This window comes from Helicoverpa zea, chromosome 19, assembly GCF_022581195.2.
Source record: "Helicoverpa zea isolate HzStark_Cry1AcR chromosome 19, ilHelZeax1.1, whole genome shotgun sequence".
NCBI classification, from domain to species: domain Eukaryota; kingdom Metazoa; phylum Arthropoda; class Insecta; order Lepidoptera; family Noctuidae; genus Helicoverpa; species Helicoverpa zea.
In genome coordinates this window covers 11168023-11191023 of record NC_061470.1, presented here as the reverse complement: position 1 = coordinate 11191023, position 23001 = coordinate 11168023, and the positions used below count along the sequence as shown (strand labels likewise).

General features: G+C 36.8%; 2 protein-coding genes across 2 annotated transcripts; one reads left to right on the top strand and one right to left on the bottom strand.

The window, feature by feature from the left end:
* On the top strand, positions 1 to 22949 carry LOC124639302 (cuticle protein 16.8-like). The gene is made up of 4 exons (XM_047176580.1): positions 1 to 142; positions 12706 to 12892; positions 20717 to 20914; positions 21750 to 22949. Exons 2-4 carry the CDS (start codon positions 12706 to 12708, stop codon positions 21911 to 21913), a joined length of 549 nt encoding a protein of 182 aa, XP_047032536.1. The 5' UTR covers positions 1 to 142; the 3' UTR covers positions 21914 to 22949.
* LOC124639301 lies at positions 17856 to 19622 on the bottom strand. Its single transcript, XM_047176579.1, has one exon. The coding sequence runs from the start codon at positions 19224 to 19226 to the stop codon at positions 18069 to 18071; it is 1158 nt and encodes a 385-aa protein (XP_047032535.1). The 5' UTR covers positions 19227 to 19622; the 3' UTR covers positions 17856 to 18068.
* Positions 22950 to 23001: the final 52 nt, after the last annotated feature.

Here is a 23001-nt window from a genome sequence, read left to right as displayed (position 1 = left end):
CACGAAGCCTAGCATTGTGTCGACAAAGTTCTCGAATCAGTGCTGTTTCGTTCTAAGTGAATGGCGCAAAACGTTCAGTCAGTCAGTTTCGTGCATTCAAGCGAGCGGACGTGTGTGGTTGCGGTCACGGAAATTTTAAAAAGTGAGCGATTTTGTTTTGTTTTTCATTACTCAGTTCGATTTTTAAATATTATTGTTACATTCTTGAGTTGTTGTTTGAGATTTTATTGTTTTTTTTTACTGTTTTGTGTCGTTCGAAATTTAAATCTTGTGTTTGTTACGTTTTCGAAATGTTGTTAGTGATTTGACATGTGTCAAATGTCAAATAGGTTGTGTTTGCATAATTTGGTTGCTTTAATTTATTTTTTATTGTAGAAAGCGTTAATCAGTGCCCAATAAAAGATAAAAATATTTATAATTTATATTGTTGCTACGCCTTTGACTCTTAATAACTCGTTTGAGTATTATATTACAAGGCAGAGAAGCTAGAATCTTTTAGTATTCGATTTAATTAACATTTTTGATGTGACATTTTTTATTTTCCCAATGACCAGTTTTAAGTGGACAAAGCGGTTTTACCACCAAATCAGTGATATTAAAATAATAATATTTTTTCCAACAATATCAACTAGTTACACAATTCTTTCTATTTTAGGTTTGTACAATGCTAAATATTTATTTAGGGAGTGAATACGATTATAAATATTTTACTTTAAGCTCTGTTATATTAATATTTTTGTACCATCATGTGCAACAATGCTACATTACATAAAACGAGTAACTTGGTCGGTATTGCAACAAATGTTCAATTAACGTTTTGTACTCGACTGTACTGAGCGGTGCAATTTGATAAATGTCAAATTGATTAGTTGCCCACTTAGCAATCGTTTGTAAATACACATTTATGATATTTCGTTAAAATACGAGGGATTATGCTGTTACCTTATTTCTAAATTATGTAGATATACATAATTTAAACAACCGCGTCCCGTAGGCACTATTTATTGCGAGCATCCTGATAATAAGCAGCCTGTCTTGTGAGTGATATGAGCTATGTAACGCTGAAATAATTTCTCAGTAGTTCCTCATTATAAGCATTTTTAAACAAATCAAGTTTTTACATTAATTAGGTAATTGATGATATTTGAAGATTTTTGAATGCATCTCGTCTTATTTTAAAAACACGTAACAAGTTTTTCGTAATCTTTCTCTAATGTAATCATATTTTCGTTAATTACGCTGACTTGCACTTTCTAAATGCATCGGCCTACATTTAAAAGCCTATACAATGTTATAAAACATTTCATATTATATAAACATAAAATAACTCTAAATAACTAACAACATAATTAGGTACCCAGTCAAACTCATCATCTGCCTAGCCTTTTCGCAACTATCTTGGGGTCGGCTTCCAGTCTAATTGGATGTAGCTGAGTTCCAGCGTTTTACAAGGAGCGACTGCCTATCTGACCTCCTCAACTCAGTGACCCGGCCAATCCAATACCCCTTACTAGAACTGGAACTAGAACTTACTAGACGCCATTATTATTACTAGAACTGGTTGTCAGTTGCTAATGACTATGACTATGCTAAATGACAGCCAGGACCTACAGTTTATCGTAACCAAAACTCAAAATTGCTCTAAATAACTAAGAACATTTAAACAATTACCCATTTGAGCAAATTACGAAGCTATACATTTAAAAAATCTATTCCAATTAAAAAATCAATTAAAATCGATCAAATAAAATATCGATTACATTTGAATTACTTAAATCGAATCGGTAAAATTATTCGAATGCAGTTCACACATGGGCCGAATGTCACACATTTATACGGCCTTATACCCACTTACTTACAATTTCTTATATATCTGTCTGTCTGTATGTTTGTGTGTCTGTATGTCTAACAAACTTGCGGTCACTATCACAGTCACGTGGTCAGCTGTTAGCACTTTTTCTTTCATAATTTATTGCTCCTTTTTGTACGCGTAACTTTGAAAGTGATTTTTTTTTTGTAAAATTGAAGGTCGTATATTATAGTTGGTTAGTACTTATGTACTGGAGACATAGTATATGTAAAAAAGTCATTGAAATCTCTTATTCCCGAAACATATTTTTATTTAGAAGTAACTATATATTATTGTGTGTTAACAGCTAGTTAAAAATTTAGAATGATGATTAACACTTCATCTGCAACAGGCTTTAAACCAATCTGAAGTAAAATGTTGCCAAGTTGTTTACAAGTTACAAATTGGCATAATTAACCCTTTTCCTCAGACTACTTCTATGAGTTGCGCAAGAGTGCGCCACTCCATTTCATCGTACTTTGAATTCAGACTGCTGCATTTATAATTGCTCTTACGTGAATACCTGTATCAAATAAAACCAGATCTGAAACCTCGTTTCAGCAAAGAGTATTGTGTAGGTAGATTAAAAAGTCTAGCAACCAGTCAGATATCGGTTTGCCTGGGTAACTTCGTTGAGAAGGTTAGACACTGGTACTCTGTTGATCCGGTCATACTGAAATCAACCTACATAGTTAGGAAAAGGTGGATGATGATTTTCATTAAAATCAGCAATTTAGTTTTAAATAAATGAATAAGCATTGTAACATAAAACACTTTTCTAACTGCGCTCTAATAATTTGAAAGAAAGCTATCAAAGAATAATTCACAGTGAATGAACATTAAGTTATTAACTAAGCAATTATGTAGCTGCTAATTAAGTTTTAAACAGCAATAACTAAACGCACTTGATTAGGTAAATATCCGTTTTAAAGACTCGTGGTGATTAATGTTTGACGTGGATTATTTAAATTGCTTTATTATTGTTTTGTGAATGAAAATACTTGGTCCTTTTAGAACTCTATGTTCATTTGAAGATTGGTCCTTTTGGCACTGTGAACCTATATCACTAATGGATATTATTAAGCTAATTTGTAGTCTGATGGAAGATATTGGCTGGCTTTTCTTCTTCTACTTCTTCGTATAGTTTTTCTCCCGTCTCGTGACAGGGTCCCCTTTCCGTATCCGCTTCTTCCACTTCAGTCTGTTCTGCACCTCTTCCTCTTGGAGTTCGCAGCTTTCCATATCTTTCTCTACTAATTCTTTTGTTTTTTTGTCTTTGGCAACGAAAATATGATTCCTGTATATAAATTCTCGAACAATAATATGTTAATAGGAAACCAGTGAACGCAATTCGTACTGTAGATTTTCAGCCTAAGCCTTTGCAAAGGTTATAATCACATTTTAGGTTCGCCACATTGAATTTAAATTTTAACTTCAACGAAATAAATTAATAGCCATCCTACCTAAACACACAGCGTAATAAATAAACGTAAACCATTGATCCTTAAAAGGGCATTTAATATTTGAGATGGCACAAAAGGTCCCGAACAATTTTAGGTAAATAGAGGCTTTAGTTGCTAGTTTGATAGAGCTTTGTTGGTGTTCTTCTTATCTTATTATCATCTTAGCATCTCTTTAGCATCTTCCATTAAATTCCCTCTCCACTCTGAATTGACTAAACTCCAGTTGGAACCGCTGACCGGCTGACTCTAATATTTTCTAAATAGAGAAACATTTCATTAATCTTTCAATTTTTTGACCCACCTAACATAATGAGGTGTCTTTTCCTTATATTAACAAGCATACACTTTATAAAATGAACACAAAATCAAAGAAGTCTTATAATAAGACGCATAAAATATCGTTCATTAGCGAAGGTCAGTCGGCAAGTGAACCGTTTACGTAAACCGCTCCGGTATCCGGTCACTTACGACACGGACGCGGGTCTATCTTAGCACATGTTGCGTCCACTATTATTTGCTAAATTTATTTAGAAACATATGTATTCTAGTAGTGACAACTTTGACCGTGAGATTTACGGTAGTTAAGAAAGTCTTTTGTATAGTTCGCGCCAAAGTTAATGGCGGCTTGCAGCTAATTTCCGAGTCCATAGCCTTACATACCTTCGCCTAAACGCTGAAACTGAAAGAAACACAAGTTCAGCATTTACTTTTCTCTAATAACAGAGCTAAGAATGTTTAGAGAGTAGATAATCGGGAGTGATGTACATACCAGTAAGATAGATAACTTTGGACAAAAGAGAGCTTGCGGCTTATATTTTTATTAAATGCATCTTGTATGTACCTATTTATTGGCTATCTAATCATATACATAAAAAAAAAATCGCAAAATATATCTCACTTCAGGCTTCAGTATGCAGAATTTGCATATTCTTTGTTACAATAGAACTTAAGTTGCATATTAAAAATCCCCGATGACTACATAAACATAAACATCTTCGTTAGTTATACATTTTATTAGCAGTTAATTATTTATGAATCTGTTAACAACTTGAACAAAATAAAATTAATCATCAGCCGGTGAGTCATCTTCTCGTGATGATAAAGAATTTTAATTTACGGAAGCAAAATTAAAGATGGCTTATAAACGTAAACACGTCATTATGTGTAATTTTATTACAAATCTAAGTAGGTAATGATCTAACGCCAATCAACAATTTATAGTATGATATTGAACTTCTAAGGACCATTTTAACCTTAAAAATTGAACTTGAAAAATCATAATTTGCACTTGTTTTAGAATAAACGTTGGTTTATATTGTCGGTTTACGTGGTCTTTAGGCTAGCCCGTCGTTGGTAGGTACATAAGCTTTTTTTTTATTATCTGTCAACTATTATTATGAATACCTGAATTATTCAGTTGTTATTTTTGCATGAAATTCTGAGAGAATAAAAACTTGACACCTTATATAAAAAAGCAATAAGTCTTGCCTTTGCCTTGCCTTGTCTAAACTGTTTTTAGCTCTATACACAAGTTCCAGTATCTTCGTAGCCTAAGATTGAAGGACCAGATAGTAACAGTTTGCCAACTATGTATAAGTAATTTATGCAGAAATATTGCACGAACAACCTGTTCCGTCTGCGTAATTATTAGTTTTCTTCTTTTTACACTTACTATAGATCTTATCAAAGCTGAATATCTTAGAAATATGACTTCATCACCCATCTGCTGATCATGATTTCTGTTAAGTACTTAGATGTTACTGCTAAACGGACTACACATAACATGTTTTATGTAGGTACTTTACCAAAAAAATATAAACAGCATCCTCAACATTATACCATATATAAAATGGTAATAACTTCAGTCTTGACCGGATCACCCATGTTAAAAGCAACAAAAATTTTGTTTATAAACATTTTCAAAACAAATAATATGAATGGCGATGGTCGATTTCAGGTACATTAAGTAAATCCAAAATCCCAAAATTGATCGTGGACTAAAGGACCAATAATAATATTATGTGACCAAAAATATTTTCTGAGGTCATCAGGAGTAACAAAGTGTCACCTTAAATATTTTGAGTGATAAAAATAATATTGTAATTTTGATGATTTGATGTGGGTAAAGGTAATATTTATGTTTGGGACTAAGTACCTAATGTTTACCTTGTTTGTTTTGTTATTTGTGGCGTGGCTTATAACCATTAGCATAATTAAATTAGGTACCTTTATAAATAGGTATTTTGATATGAAAATAAGAAAAACTTTTTGGGGTATCAAAATTATAAATTACATTCTTTAGATTAGTTTTTAGCTTCGATAAAGGTACTTTATCTGCCCAAGTTACTTAATTCATGAAAACTTAAGAAAGATAAAATGATTTGCCTTTCTTTTAGCTTACTCTATATTTACACTCACCGTCCCAATTACCGACTCACCAATCTTCGAAAAAAATATATTCGAAACTTAATGAAGCAAGTTAAATAATCACACATAGTTATAGTTAACTTCGAATAACCGTGGGAATCGCTCACTTATTGATGTAAAATCAAATAAAATTACTTTATGACGGAGTTCGGAGCAATTTGTTCTAGCGCTCATAACGAAGAACATTCTATCATTGGACTAGGGCTGTCAATACGAAGTTAATTTATTGAATTAATTGGATCCATTGATTATTTGATTAACTGTCTTAATATCTTGTTAAGTTAATATAAAGTTAGTTTGATTTATTGCCGGTAATTTAATTATAATTTATTGAAACGGCGATCGAATAGAAAATGTTTGCGTTAGCTCCACAAGATTGTTCTGAATTTCAAAGTTGGGTTGAGTTTTACTAATAAAGCAGCGAAGAATTATCGTACTCGTATAAAACAAAAGAAAAACTAATTTTCAACTCTTTTAAAAATGCTGTTTGACATTTAGAAAAAAACATATCACAACACCTTGAAAACCCACTCAAACCAGCAATTACGACGATCAACAAAAAAAACAGAAAACAATCGCTCTCAAACGCATGCCTGAAATATTTTTGCGTTATTACGATCTTACCATCTTCATCGGTATATAATTACAAGCCCACAGTTCGTGGCACACGCTTGAACTGCCACCCACGGCTGCAGCTCATGAGAAACGTGCAGGTGGCGCTATCTGCCGTCATTATCATGTACTACACATGTTGAGCAATTACACGTGGAATTATGCACGATTTTACTGAGAACATGACTTCTTGGAAAATCGTGAAACTTTTTTCGGGAAAGAGCTTAGAAGTGGTATTTTTTGTTCCAATATTAAACTGTGAAACTCTCAAAAACGAATTGGGTCCATAGAGCATTCCTGATGTATTTTAGTCGCTTTACTCCTACACCGCCAATTTGTGTCAACATAAACATTGTCATAGTAAAAAAACAAATGCACTTTAAATGGTCAAAGACAGGTCAAAAACTTATAATATTAAAAGCTACATTTATAATGATCTACATTACTTTTTTCACCCAATCTCAGCAGCCCTAATCGAATGATGCGCGAAACTGGCCGCCGGAGCGGATCGTTGCCCAACGCAGTGAGGCAAGCGCCGCGATATCATCTAATACGCGTGTTGCAACTATTGTGAGCAGTTTTTTGTGCACTACAGTGTACTGCACGTATCCGCCAACAGCCGGAACGGAATTAGCATGCTAAGAAAATGAGGTTTTGTTTGGTTTTCGAAGTACCTTGCAAAATGGGAATCGCTGGACCAAAGTTCAGTGTGCTAGGTCATATTTTCTTGCGCGCCTGTGCCCCATAAGTCTATATTGATATGTACCTATAAGAAATTGTTTGTTTGAGGGCGCTTATGTCAGGAAGTACTTAGTCGGATTTCAAAATTTCTTTCAGTGTTAGATAGTTCATTGATTGGCTTTTTATCCCGATGAACAAAGTGGCATCCACGGTAGCATAGAGACAACATAGGCAGAAAATTTAACATAAACTAAAAGTTTCAACCGATAATGTCAATTCAAGTTCGTTTTCTTCCTACTAATTATGAGATCATTCTTATAGCTTAAGTTTCTGAGAAAAATCGAGTTTTTTTACGCTACAAGAATCAGCTGTTTGTCATTCAATGATGAGCACCTAAATATACTCCATTGGTCATTATTTCTTAGTATTTGAGCTGTTGATCAGTAATTCACGGAACTAATCTTGTACTCAGTCATCAACTATGTACATCTTTTTACCCGACTGCCAAGAAGGGTTATTCTTTTTCTTGCGTATTTTATACTCAGCTTTCAACCGCGAAAACGCCTACCTACAAGCCAAACAAAAAATATTTCGCCTACATACCACAACTAACTATACAAATTAAATGTACAGTCATCAAATATATCTAAACAAATAATTACCTACTAATAGAAAGTGGGCTCGCCCACCTGTCAGTCCGTCTGTCACCTATGTATTGTACTCTACGCCCATTGAACAGTAGGATGCGCAAGATTCGTCATATACTTCATTTGCATAATATTTGTATGACAAGGTGAAAATGTGCGTTTAGTCATTGATATTTGAATATAATATTACTTCATTATTCGTCATAATTAGGTATTCAAAGTCTGACGGAATATAAAAGTATTATAGGTAGAACTTGTCCAGGAAAATTAGCATCATCGGTAAATTAAAACGGATTTTCCTGATGCCCTCTAAAATTCTTACTCAAATTGACTAGGTATAAAAAAAAATCGATTATAAATTAGAACACATTTCAGTATCTTGTCAATTTACATGGATGAAAACACCAAATATAAATTATGCAAAATCTACAAATTCCTTTTGTTAATAATTAAACTGTACATTCTTTACACTAATGGAGTTACTTTATACATGGCGTTTCTTGCCCGTTCTTCTCCATAGGAAGCTACTTTTTGAATGGGCAACTAGAATCAACTTTATTTATATTTTTTGACGTTCATAAGTCCTTGTGAAGGCCTAAATGAAATAAATGATTTGACTTTGACTAATTTCAAGACGGACTAATAAGCCAGTAAAAAGACGATGAAATACAATCGTCGAATACCGACAGAACCACGGATATTAGCCATTAAAAACATGGAAACAAAGAACGAGGAATCAAACTATTGAACTGTTAAATCCCCCTCAACATGTTGGTGCGCGCACGCAGAATTCACGTAAACACCGGAGTTACGATATGCAACCAATTAAAACACTTAAAAAAACCACATCGGTGTAGGACTTGGTAAACGGTTGTCGAAATGTAATCATTCGTATTAATGAACGGATTTAGAAAAGTATTTTTTTGTAAAAGCTGAAATTTTGCACAACGCAATGTTTCAGACTTTTGATTGAAATGTTGCAGTGGAATGCGTTTCTGATTTCTAGACAAAAAAAAAGTTAATTGATTTCTGCAATATATGTATAAGCATACGATATAGCTGTCATACAATTGTGCATTTCGTTGCATTTTCTTTAATCGCTTAAAACGGACAGTTATTTTAGGTTATGTCAAGTTTCAAAAGACAGCATCCTAAGTATCTCTTCTTCGTCATGAATCCTGCACCACTAGGCCCTTAAATAAATCTCTCATTTAAGTACCTAAAAGCATACCAAACTATAATAAGTTTACTCCAAAACGGTCCCTTAAAAGCGTTTTCCTTATCAGCAGTTCCCAATCTGCATCAGATTCAAAAGCAAAGCTAAGTCGGTCGGCTGTCGCAACAGCGGACACGAGCATACAATATTGTTTCATACCACCTGTGGAGTTATACTTGCAAGTTAGTAAGGCTGGACTGTGTCCATTGCTTCTTAAACGTGGTTAAAGAAATAAGTGATGGGTTGTTATTCTTCCCAAGGGTCTTGTTGAGAAGATATAGATAATTACAATCCGGTAAGACTAAAGGAAACCCAACAGAGAGAAAAGGCTGGGCAGATGATGATGATGGAAATCTATCTGATGTTTTCAAACTAGATGATTAAATGGCTACTTATCTCGATAACAGTTTTCCCAAATACCATATTTTGTCACGAATATTTCACGTGACACAAATTGGAAATCAACCGAAATAGCAGACGAAATCTGTCAATGTTCAAATCACATAGTACAATTCAGGAATGCTCTTGGCTAAACTAGGTTTGCCAACGAGACAGTCAAAATTATGATTCTGTAGTAAATTAGGCCAATTTTCGATATTACTAGGACATAACGCAATGGATTCAAATCAGTGTGAATTGTGATTTATGTCATGTAATAACATTGTCAACGTAATACATTGTCTCCGTAACTTCAAGTGTTGCATAGATTGCTTCGGGCCTAATTTTAACACCATCGGTATCTTGCTTTCTATAATAATTGGAGATCTTATCATTGGTGATATAATGAACTAGTATTGGTTCAACGGTTCAACATTATCAGTGTAGATAGGGTCCTAACTAATTGCAAGTGATGCAATAATAATTTACATGCTATTACTGAGTCTGTTTAAGATAGATTGGTCATATATTTGCTTTGCAATATCCGGCTTGTATTTTACATATTGTAATTGTTTCATTGTTGTTTGTTGTAGAACTACTTCTCCTTTGGTTTCAAGAGAATAGAGTCCTAACATATGATTTGCATAATACCTACTCAAACAATTAAGTATTAACTAAAATAGATAATTATGTTCAGTTGAAGTTTTAAGATGATACTATCAAGGATACAAAGGTGCCAATCGCTGTAACTCCTTGGTATAAGATCAACTTCATATAAGAAACTGGGAATCCCCCAAACACCTGTCTGGGAAACCACAGCATCAAAAACAAAGACATAACCAAAGTATAGATTGCCACTGACATTGCTCCGTCGTCTGACATTACAACACCTGATTAAATTCCATCCCCACATGGGCCAGTAGACGTTGATTCAAAAGAACTTGTTAAATGTTTCAAGCTAGTTATTTTTGTAGCGGACTGTGAGAAAAGTGAGCGCTCCGGTCAAGGCCGCGCGACTGATCTCGATACTGCGCCCAATTGTCGATGAGATGGTCAAGTTGCTACATAGAGGCTTAGTTGTTATTAGAAATTGTGTGGAATTTAAATTGGTCCTTTAGTACAAATGGTAATTGGTAGGGTAGCTCATAACTGTATTTCTTTTAATGACTAACCTGGTTTACTTAACTCCTAGTGAAATCAAATCCTCTAGATTGCAGCTTTGTCTAGACATTTTTACGCTCAAGCGATATCATAGTTGCAATGCATATGCAGTTATTAAAATTCATCCCGTTAACAACATTGAAGGTGTCCTAAAAAAACAAAATGCACTTGATGCGAATTTCTTTGAGTTCGCGCCAAAGAATGAAGGAAATCCGCGTATTAAGGTCACTTGCGTCGTTCGCGTGCCATCGAAGGCTGTCTACTATCAATCGTGTTTCAACTCTGATAACGTTTGCAATGACATGACAACAGTTTTCAGTACCCTTCACACAGATTTTTTTAATGATGTAGGTAATTTAACTAATTTGAAGAAAATCAATCATCAGGTATAAAATGGGGATTTTGAAGAACTTTATAACGTGTAGCACATAGCTTCATCGGAATAACAAAAATATTTACCACTTCATAGCAATAAATTGATCAATAAACTACCATCTTAATTAGGTATCATGATAATCAAGTCGTAAGTACCTCTACCATTTACAATAATAATAGGATCCTTATTACCAGTAATGACAGGCAACCATTTATAAGCACTTACAATGAAATTAAACAATTACATTACAGCAGTAAACAAGCGTATATTTACGACGACAAAACACCTGGTGATCTCATACAAAATCAATTATATTTATTAGACTCTAAAACAGATGATGACTACATACGGTAGTTCCTATAAATTACCATAACCAAAAGCCATTGAAATAATGCGCAAAGCTGCAGGCAGTAAAATAATGTTGAAAAACAATGGAAGACCTCATGGTCACGATAACAATATTCCTACGTTATGGTCTGAGAATAATTTTACTGGCAGAGAAGTAACTTAGTCAAGATCAAGGACAATTTTGATGAGATAAAGATGAAAACAGTGTCATATAAATTCTATGGATATACAGTAAATCGAAGATCTAAGAAGGGTTGCAAGCTTAAAACCTAGGATTTGTGTCCAGTGTTAACTTCATCACGGCTCTCAATAACTTGATTTTGCTACTAATCTAATGTTACCTGATTCTGAATTTTATCGTCAGGCTGACCTTATGCTCGTATGCGTAATAGAGGTCTGAAACTCCCATTGCCAATTGTCGAGCCTTGTATGCATCTAACAATCTTGAGTATTTGCCAATTACAGTTTAACCTTTCATTCTCATGTAAGTCTAGGTAACATTTTTGGTAAGCAAAGATTTTATTGTGATAATTTTCCATCCCTAGGCTTATCACGTACTATTGTTCACTATTCTGAGTCTATAGAATATAAAGCACTATTTCTAACATGCGTAGCCGTAGTGAACGTTGTAACGTCAAAAACAACTTTAATGACATCATTTTTAACTGCAAAAGCTATAAATACTCTATTATCATTTAATCTGTTACTCAATACAACCTTATAATTTGATCTTTTACAGGGTTACTTATATTTAAGGTCATAGAACTACCGAGAAGGATTTGATCTCCAAATTACATAGCAGTCAAAAAAATAAATTTAAAAATACCACTAACGATATCACAAATTGTGTTTTCTCACCAATCAAATGATTATTGCCTAAGGCCATTATGTCTACAAAGTTTATTGTCTTGATCTTCAGCCACATACCTACTGGTTAACGAACCGACAAACTAGTTAATTCTAAAAGTTCAACCAACCAACGTTGTAAATGTAAATTTTTCGCGCCTCTCGTGCATCGGCGCCACAATGCAAAGGTCAGGGGAACTGGTTTCTAACTAGCTAGCACAGGAATCTTCTACGTTGCTCACCTCTGTTCTTAGGTATTTGATTAAAAGATTAAAGCTTTGGCTTGATGAGTCTTGATTATTAAACTTATTAACATCTGCGTTATCCTATTACATTTAATGCCCTCTACCAAGACACCATTTAATAAACCTATTTCTTTTACTTAAATTAGGTACCTTCTACATTTGCTTTGAATATGAAAAAGTCATGTTTGACTTGGCTATTTTCTATATCTATTCATTAGCTTAGGTAGGGCAATGAGCTTATTACATTCTTCATAATATATGAATAAACATTTTTGCTACCCAATTATTGGGCTGAGAGAGTCTGATAGACAATTGGTCTAAAATTCGACTACAATATAATAATTTTGTGCATTTCTAAGTCCAACCATTTCATGACTATATTCACTATTCAGTGTCATCCTTATATGTGATATTTCTTTGAATATCATCTAACATCTTCTTCCTCTTATCTTCCAGATGCTGTGCCCCACGCTATTCCTGGCGACGCTGGCTCTTGCGAGCTGCGACGTGTCCCACCTGCTGTCCAGCACAACTCCTGAGCCGCCACCGAAGCCCTACGTGTTCTCTTACACCGCCGGCAGGTACCCTGGCCATGCTGATCGGTCCCACACTGAAGTCAGCGATGGCAGTGGTGTCGTTAAAGGTGATTTGAACTTTAAGGTCTTTAAAATGTGTTTTATATTGGATTGTGACTTTAGATGTGGGAATTCCTTTAGGAATTTGTTAATTGTGACTTGTTTGCTCTTTACAATGCCTAGAGATTTTAAAGTGGTCTGTCTACCTTTTACAATATTTAGTGTTTTTTCCTTCTAGCTTCTAGTTTACCTTTACTAATGTCGATGTTGATATGCTCATAGTCACGTAGTGAATCAACGTTTACTACGGTGTCTACGTGAGATTTTCGACTATTAACAGATTTAGTGTCAGAATTATTAGAAATCCGCAATTAACCTCTAAAAATCACTCAAAACAAAAGGTTATTTGCCGAATTCCGTACTAATTCGTGTTACAATTTAATAATATTTGTCTCAGATGCTTATTATTGATAACATCAAATTCTCGCATTAATTATAAGTGTTTGCTGCTTGACCTTTGTCGATTATTATGACAAAAACGAGTTTTACGATCGTGACAAATCGGAGATGAGTAAGAGATTATCTAGCTTCACAAAAATGTTAATAACCGTGTAATATAATCACGTAACAATGTGTAAAGGCTTTATCGACAATAAGGAAACAATTATCTATAATTTTCTTAAAGTCTATCGCAGCCAGACGTTTACGGAGTTAAATGATATGATGATCACGGTCAGTTTTTTCGGTGTTATGGGATTAAATTCCTATGAAAATACATCTAAATCATGATACTCAACTATGTATATGATATTCTAAGATTGTATCTCTAAATTAAATCGCCACTAAAAACGATTTTAGAATTTATAAAAAAAAACTTATCTTATTTAAAACCAGTTTAAAGTTTGAAGACTAATCAAATCAAAATCAAATCAAATCAAATCAAAGCATTTATTCGCGTTCATGACGCATATCGAACACAAACAGTAGCATACATAATCATAAAAAAAAAAAAAACACAAAAATAAAATAAAAACATCAATAAAAAGAAAACACAAGAATAATAAGAATATGCGTCACAAGCACGCGAAATGGCCCTCGCTCAGCATTATGCAGCGACCCTATGCGAGACAGAGTCGCTGCGCTGGTTTTCAGCGATGGCCAGCACTAACATGTGACGTCAATCGGTGCATTTAAGCTAAACTAAATATATAAAATATAAAAAGTGTTATATATATTTATGGATATAAAATACTACTATAAAAACAAACTAAATATAAATAGAGAAAAATAACTACCTAGTTACGCAGCATTCCGAACGAATGCGACTGGAAGTGACACTCGCGCTTCGCAAAATTATATTTTATCTGTGGTCTATGCCGCCGACCATTACACAAACACAAATAGTCAATATACAAACAATTTGTGTGAGAATTAGGTAATGGCGACGGAGGCATACCAAGAATTATTATGCAATGCCTCATGTAGATATCATGTAGACGAGTGTATAAATGTGTATAGTGTTGAGAAAAGAAAAATCGAACATGAATTTGTGTAAAGGATGTATTAAATGTGAGTATGTAGGTCGATCGTATTCCTGCTACCAGGATGGCGTCGGTAAGTGATATTATTATTTTATTTTTTATACCTGTGAACGTCACTACTGGAATTATAAATATATATAGATATTAATTATTTGATAAGTTGAAGTCGGACTGAGACATACCTAATTACTAACTTAGAAATTGACTTACCATTGAGCATTGCACATAGATGAATTAAATATAAATTGTAATTAGAAAATTAAAGGATTGAATTAAATTACAGACGACAATATGGGACAAATGACAGAGAGATGAAGAAGAAGGGTTGACCGAAGCAGATGCTCCACCGTGCCGAGGAGGATGATTCAAAAGCAGCCCACACTGCAGGAAGTGATCCCCAAACCAGAGCATGTGTGCCATGACCCCTGAGGTATGAAGCAATATTACAAATTAAGGCTAATTTGTTCATGTAACAGTAGCTTTTTAAGTTTTGTTTTAAATGTATGTTTTGTTTTCAGGCATCGAAGTGGGGGAGGGAGATCATTCCAGCAGCGCGTGGCTGCAAACTTGAAGCATCCTCTGAATGCCGTAGTGCGATGCATGGGAACGGTCAGCGGACACACTATGGAGCGAAGACCATGCTTTATCTGGCTTTGTTTCCAGGTCAGCTTTTTGAAAAGATATTCCGGTGTTTGTGTCCTAACAGTGCCAAACAACAAATTAGCTAAATGAAGCTTTCTCCTGGCAGCCATCTTTAATAGTTTTAGTTCATTTATGTATGGTGTAACATGACTTCTACGTGGAATATTTACACAAAAGCGGACACAGGCATTTTGTATACGTTGGATAACGCGCTCGGTTCTAGAGAGAAGGCATGGTCCATACACTACATCACAATAGTTTAACTTTGATAGGATGAGGCTGTCGACAAGTTGTTTGCGCAAAGGAATGCTCAGATATTTCCGTATTCCGTATAATACCTTTAGCCTATAGAAACAATTTCCTAACATTCTAGTTATATGTGCCTCAAATCGCAGCTCCGGGTCCATAATTAGGCCCAGATTGCATGCTTGCTTAACCCTCTCGATTTTCTCTCCCATGATCACTATCTCAGGGTTAGCTGACTCAATAGTTTGTACTTGGTTTCTAGAGCCCAGAACCATAAATTTCGATTTGAGCGGGTTAAGGACCAGTGAATTCAAATCTGACCAAACAACCACCCTATGCAAATCCTCATTGATTTTCTGCACTGCCTCAGATGTTTCATTGACCTTGAACGACAAATACAGCTGGATGTCGTCAGCATACATATGATATTTACAATGGGCGAAAGACTTTACAATATCCGCGCTATATAGGATATAAAGCAAGGGCCCCAAAATCGATCCCTGGGGAACGCCCCTGGACACGCTGAGGGGGGAGGATAACACTCTTGACCCATCCTCTCTTTGCATCTCTACAAATTGAGATCGGCCCGAAAGATAGCTTTTAAACCACTTTACCGTGTTCTTATCAAAACCATAAAAAGCTAACTTTGACAGAAGTAGAGTGGTGTTAATTGCATCAAAAGCGCGGGAGAAATCTAGCAGAGCCAAAATTGTGCCCTCCCCCCTGTCCCGTGCCTCAAGAATATTCCCCACTACGTCGGCCAAAGCCGTTGCAGTACCTCTGCCCTGCCTAAAGCCCGATTGTAGGTCAGGAAGAATGTTATTTGCTTCAAGGTATTCAATGACCTGCGAGTGCACTACGCGTTCCAAGATCTTTGATAGGCAGGGCAGTATACTGATTGGCCTTAGGTCCTTTGTGTTGGTTGGACTGTTAATTTTAGGGATCGGTCGCACAATAGCGCATCGCCAGAGTTCAGGGAATGTATGTGTGATTATTGAACAATTTATGATGTCTGTGATGGCTTGCAAGGTAGTTGGTAAAGTGAGGTTTATCATGTCGAGACTGATGCCATCGACACCCTGTGCGTTAGACTCTAGGCTTCTAATTATCTTGAGGATTACTTCGGAATTGGTTGTTGTCAGAGTGAAAGTAGCATCGCTAAACCTGTGCGACTCAAAGAAAGATGACTGCGAATCATTATGACTACAATCACCGGGAACGTCTAGGAAAGCCGCATTGATTTCGTCAGGGTTATCAAAGTGTTCCGGTAGAAGTCTTTGTTTGTGGTCAGGCAAAACATCTGCTTTTAAATTGCGCCATAATAATTTAGGGTCCCTGATGTTATTATTAATACTACTAGCGAAATAAGCGGCCTTCTCATTAGCCAGTGCCGTGGTGGCTAGATGCTTAAGGTCTAGGTAATTACTCTTATGTTCTGGTAGCTTAGATTTACGAAATTTGTCCCTGGCCTCATCTCTCAGTTTCGATATTAGTCTGATGTTATCAGTGATCCATGGAGTGGGACGGGATCTAAAAGTTTTACATCTAATGGGAGCGTGGAGGTCGAACAATTGGATAACAAATGAGTTGAATGTTTGCACCATTGAATCAACATCATTCATGTCACCCACCATAGACCAAGGTATACTTTTTAAATCCCTGTCGAAGTAATCCTCCAGAATGTCTTTGAGAGGGCGATATACCACTGACCTAGGTTGGCATTTAGGTTTCTTGAAGACCGTCTCGCAGGTGATAAATGCGTGATGGCTAAGCTCACTAATATGATTCACCTCAACATTGCGGATTGGAGCATCAGTGCAGATTACGTCAATGAGCGAGCTACTATTACCTATAAAGTGCGTGGGAGTTGTGACCACTTGAGTCAAGTTGAGATAGCTGACAAAATCTGCAAGTTGTCTGGATTTCGAGTTGTTAACGTCCACCATGTTGACATTGAAGTCCCCTAACAGTATTAGATTATCGAAGGGGGCCAGGCTACCTATGCTTGATGTCAGTCCGTCGAGGAAAGTCTCCAGTTCCAACCATGGTGGGCGATATGCAGTGCCAATGAGTAGTTTGATTTTATTCACGGTAAGGGTTAACCAAAGCTGTTCGACATTAGGGTGTTCAGGGTGGGCTCTGACACGTGCAGGTATTCCATTTCTGATGTAGAAGGCGACCCCTCCGCCTCGCCCCCCACGTATAGACAATGGACGCGGGATGTGCTTAAGTTTATAACCAGGTACGCTAGGCGCCCGGTCATCTTCACCCTTGCGCAACCAGGTTTCGTTGACAGCCATTATGTCCACTGAATGATTGCCCATTGCGACCAAAAACTCGTCCTGGTTAGTCCCCAGGGAGCCCGCATTCAATAGCCCAAACCTAATAAGTTTACTTGTATTCATTTGTAGTCAATAAGTTACAATGTTGTATAAGATGTAAATGTAATTTATAGAATGTAGTATATAATGTAATAGTTGAAGTGTATAATGTGAATATTATTTGTATAAAATGTGTGATGTTGTATGTAATGAGTGTAGACAAATACATTGTGTAAGGTACTGTGATTGATGTGGGAAGCATGAAAAAATAAAATAAAAAATAATTGATTATGTAATTATTTGGTATATAGTTCGTGTATGTAGTAATACTGTGTAGAATGTAATATGTATAAATAAGTGTCGATTGCGACTTAACATGCGTGCCAGCCAGCGTGTAAATCCCCCGATATTTATAGTTTAGACGCATATTTTCCCTTCCACTGATACAAGGTAAATAGTTACAAACAAACAATAATATAAAAAAAGAAGAATAATCAAGTTGTTTCATTATTAACAGGTCCAAAAAACTTAACAATATCCTCATCAGTGCGGATTCTTTGAGTGGAATCACCCGGACTCCTCCTGGCAAGTATGCGCCCGCGCTTGGTCCACACAAATCTCCAATTGTGGAGGCGAGCAGCATCTCGGGCCATCCGAAACAACCGGCGATTTGTCTTCGTGAGGCGCTCGTTGATGAAGAAGCGCTGTGGCGGGCCGGGCAGGTCGAGGTCGGCGGTGGTCGCCCCTCGCCGCATGCGCGCGCTCGCCAGCAGCTCGTCGCGCAGCTCGCGGCGCGCCAGGCGCACGACTATGGCACGCGGCCGCGTCACCGCCGGCCCGGCAGAGCTAGTGGCGTTGAGCTGCTTGCCGCCGACCCGCTCCGCGCTGATGATGTCGCGCTCCTCCAACTGTACCCCTAACTTAAGGCCTACAACTTTAGCGATGTGGATAGGGTGATCAGAAGGAGCCTCCGGTATATTAGTTATCTCCACATCATTTGCCAATAGGTCCTGATCCCTATCGTTCAGCTCGCGCCTCAACTCTTCCACGACCTCATCTGCCGATGAACGACCCGTAGCAGCCTGTTGTTCCAAAGCGCTTATTCTGGCCTCGAGGCCATCGATGCGCCCATTGCAGTGACTCATTGCAGATACCAGCTGCGCCATCTCCAACTCCATCTCCTTGCGAAACTCTTGAATCTCCGCACGCATCGCTCTCAACTCATCCATGAGCAAACCCAAACCAGAGCCTACGACAGGAGAGATTTCCCGTGCCGCAGTGACAGCTGTGGAGGCGCTCCTATGTAGCGGCGTAGAAGCAGACGACGGGCTAGCGCGTTGTTGCTCGCAGACCACGGGTGCTGGGCTAGAGCAGCTGGCATCCAACTCACCAGTCGTGCGGGCCACTGAGCTAGTTTGGCTTGCAGGACCTCCCGCGGAGCCAGCCGAACCTCTGATTGGAGTATCTGCCCTGTTATCCCTGACCAGGTTCTTTTTACATTCAGGGCAGCGCCAGGAAGGTGGGATAGCTACGTCTGGCTTAAAATTAACGCATCCTCGGTGGTATAGTCGCCGACACTTGCTACTACCACACTTGACGCCCTCTATCGCCGATGCAAAGAGCTTGCAAGCTGCGCACTGGATACCCGGCATTATAGTAGACAGAGAGTTCCTTGCAAAATCGCTAGATGGCGTCTCCGATAACTCAGTGCAGGATCGCTAGATGGCGCCACTGGCCCAATATCGATCGATAGCAATACCGAGAATATCTTCCTCCTGTCAATGTCAAGTTTGGAGTGACGTGAATATCCCCGATGTCAACAACACTTTTTAAATAGAGGGTAGAAATTAAATGCGCCTAGTCACTGGCTATACAGTTTTGCTTAATTGAAGCCCTTATGCACTAAACTTACTGCCGACTTCAATGTATGTCACTAAGCTTTGCACTATGTTCACAATAAAGTAAGTATTTAAGCTGATAACGTAGTTTTCAATTTATTGTTTATAAAAAGTACGACACACGGTCCACACCGACAGACGTCAAACGTCAGATCCTACCCGACTAATGAAAACACGAGTTGATGAAGAACAGTGTTTCCAAAAACTGCTTATATCCATTTCCCCTCGTGGAGAGTATATACTTGCGATAACTTTTTAGTCAATATTTTCAATAAAAGAGCATCAAAGGGATTCAACATTTGCTATTTTTAGAACAAACCCATCATCTTTAACATCACTATCCTCAAACATTACATCAGTCACCAGAAACTTACAAAACACAACAAATGTAGTAACAATTAGACTTTCTAATACTAACTGCGATATTAACAAGGAATGTACGTACATTTCCCTGCTCTAGATGTACCAAACTGATACCTTGGAACGCCCATAAGGAAGAAACACGTAACTAGACTTACTTTATGTTTATGAGCAAATTTCGTTAATGTAGTATTCGGAACGCGTATTTTGAGAGATAAATATAGAACAGTTGAGATGGATGACCAATTAGGTTTTTATGACTTTATTACTGATTCTGGACTTGTTCTTTTTATGTAGTAAGGTATAAGGTGTACTTGTAAATGTATATTTTTTGCTGGTAGGCTCAGTTTTGTTTTTGGAGTTCAAAATGTATTAGCGTGATCTCATCAGTTTCCTTCAATTGAAATACAGTTAAGTTAATATTTGCATGAAAACTATTTTTAATGATGTACAAAGTAATTGGACTTTGACTATTGTGTATATTTTTCTCCACATACTATCGGTATATCTACGGCAACTATAATTTAGAGCGGCCCTTCACCACATTTGTTTCAATGCTTTCCACCTTGAGCACTTACCTTGGCATCAAAGTACGCATTAATTTCTATAATTAATTAGCTAATTAAAGTCACATGTTCACATATGCCTCGGGGGTAGGCGTACATACAGGAAAACCTCCAAAACTGAGAAGGTTGAAGAAATTAATCTAAATCTTAAAAATTTTAAAATCTGTTATTAAAATCAATATTTAAATGATGCCCCTTTGGTTTTTTTATTATCAAGCCTGGGTTTGATCCTATATATTTCGGACACCGTCATTTGTTTCGGTGTTTAAAAACTCTCTTCTTTTTCTTATGTACTTATTTCTGACCTACCTATTCCAGGATCATTCTCCTACGTAGACCCAGCCCAGAAGCTGCGCACAGTGGACTACATAGCGGACAAGCAGGGCTTCCACCCGATCCTGAGCGACGTGCCTCCGGAGCACCCGCGGGACTCCGCCTCGGTGGCGCAGGCTAAGGACCGCCACTACCAGCTGTACGCCAAGATCGCTGAGGAACATGCTAACCCGCATCCTGAATGTGAGTGTTTTAGTTGAATATACAAGCTGTTGCTTTGCATCCATGCCATATTCAAGGAGGTATTATGCTAATGATTCTCGACCCAAATCAATAAAAAAATTGGTACGTAATTTTTTTTCTTTAATTTTTTTTCGGAATTCCGTAAATGTCATCTAGCCTTATTTAAACTTGGCGCGTATGTTACTGGCGTTAAAACCGTGCTGCACCCTCACACAAACGCAAACACAAAGCATACGCAACGATCACTCATAATTTTCATTCATAAAATTGGATTACTTCGGAAATACCACGACATTACAATGACAAAAAAGCAGTGCATATTAGTTATTTCCCATCTACTGTAATTCCAATCGATTATTTACGTATTGTATGTCCTCCTCCTGAACTATGGCACAAATGCAAATCGACACCTTGTATGGAGTAAAATAAATCTATTATATCATCAGATGGCAATTCTATACGGCTACCGTCTCCTTCTAGAGTGCAACTTCAGCATTTGACTTAGCCCTTTCCTCAACTATAAGTCAAGTTAAATTCTTTCGGATATTGCTGACGCGATATATTTTGGAAACGTGTAGCAATGGCTATATATCTAGACTTTACCATCCAGTTATGGGTGTTATAATATTTGGAAAGTCAGAACACCATATTCATAAAAAATCGTTAGTAACTTGTAAAGCGGGGACATCATTTCCATGGCAACTTTGACAGCTTAGCATTAGTTAGTTGAGGTCCTCCCAACTTCTTACAATGCTACAATACTAAACCTTTACAGGTTTTTTTATTAGTTCTTCTTTCTACAAACAGTACCATAATATCCATCTCCCCATTCCAGTAATATCAGCTCCAGTAGAAACGCAAGCGGTCGCAGCAGCTCGCGCGAAGCACGCCGAACTGTTCCGAGTGATCGCCGAGCAGCACGCCAGGATCGCCGCCGAGAGGGAGGCACTCCTCAGGGAGGAGGAGGAGAAACAGCAGTTGCAGGAACTGGGACAGTAGACTAGGACTTCTCTCGTTGTACTTACTGCTGGTTGCATCAAAATATGAGGTCACTTCTAACCTATCTATCCATGCTTTGCGATTAGAGATTGTTTGACCTAATGTCGAAAAGTCTCTGGTCGCAAATCGACGGATAGGTTAAAGAAATCCACGGTAGAACTGAATTTGGGGTTAAAATAATCCCTCTTCTCTTGCAATACACCCCATAAGTTCTTGTATGCATAAAGATAAAAATCGAATGACAAAATTGTATTATACAGTACATAAGCAAAATCTGACAGGAATTAGCTGCTTTACTGACCGTTACAAAATGGTCTACTGTGAATTTAGATGACATAAAGATCTTGAATTTTGATGGAACCAGCTGTCAGACTTGATCACTAAATATGGATTAGCAGATGGATAGAGCTTTAATGACCTAAAGTCTGGAGGTGTTTTTGAGGTTCTTAATGCCTTCAAAGATCCTTAGAGAATCTTATTCGAATGATCCATGTTATAGTCAGAATATACTGGTTGGAAAAAAATCCTTGCAAACTTGAAGTATTTTGTTAGTGACACTTTGTTAGTACAATGAAAGGATCCCTGCTATCCATATTTGGCAATTTTACCGACTGCGTGAGACGTAAGTTAAATACAAAATTGTTACATATTTTTAAACTATTTATGTAGGTTTATTTTACTAAAACCTTTTACACTTTTACATCGACTTTTAAAATATCTTTAAGTAATCTGTAAGTGTATGTTTTAATCGAATTTTTAAAACATTTTGAAAAGTCGTGTTTGTCATACGCCATCTGTGGTTAAAAACAAGAACGAATCTACTGTAAAGTTACCTTGTACTGTGAATAATTATGTAGGATTGTATATAAAATATTAAATGTAAGTATTTTAATAATACTCTCTCGAATTGCCATATTAAAACCAATTTGATATTATTACTACTAAGTATTGGTATTAAGAAATTTTGTATTTTTTGTAATGTTTTTTAATGTGAAAACATCTCACTATAAAAATAATAATAAATAGTAATAACTTATCAGAGTTTTTTATATCAAACTAATCCCTTTTTGAAAGTCACTATCACAGTT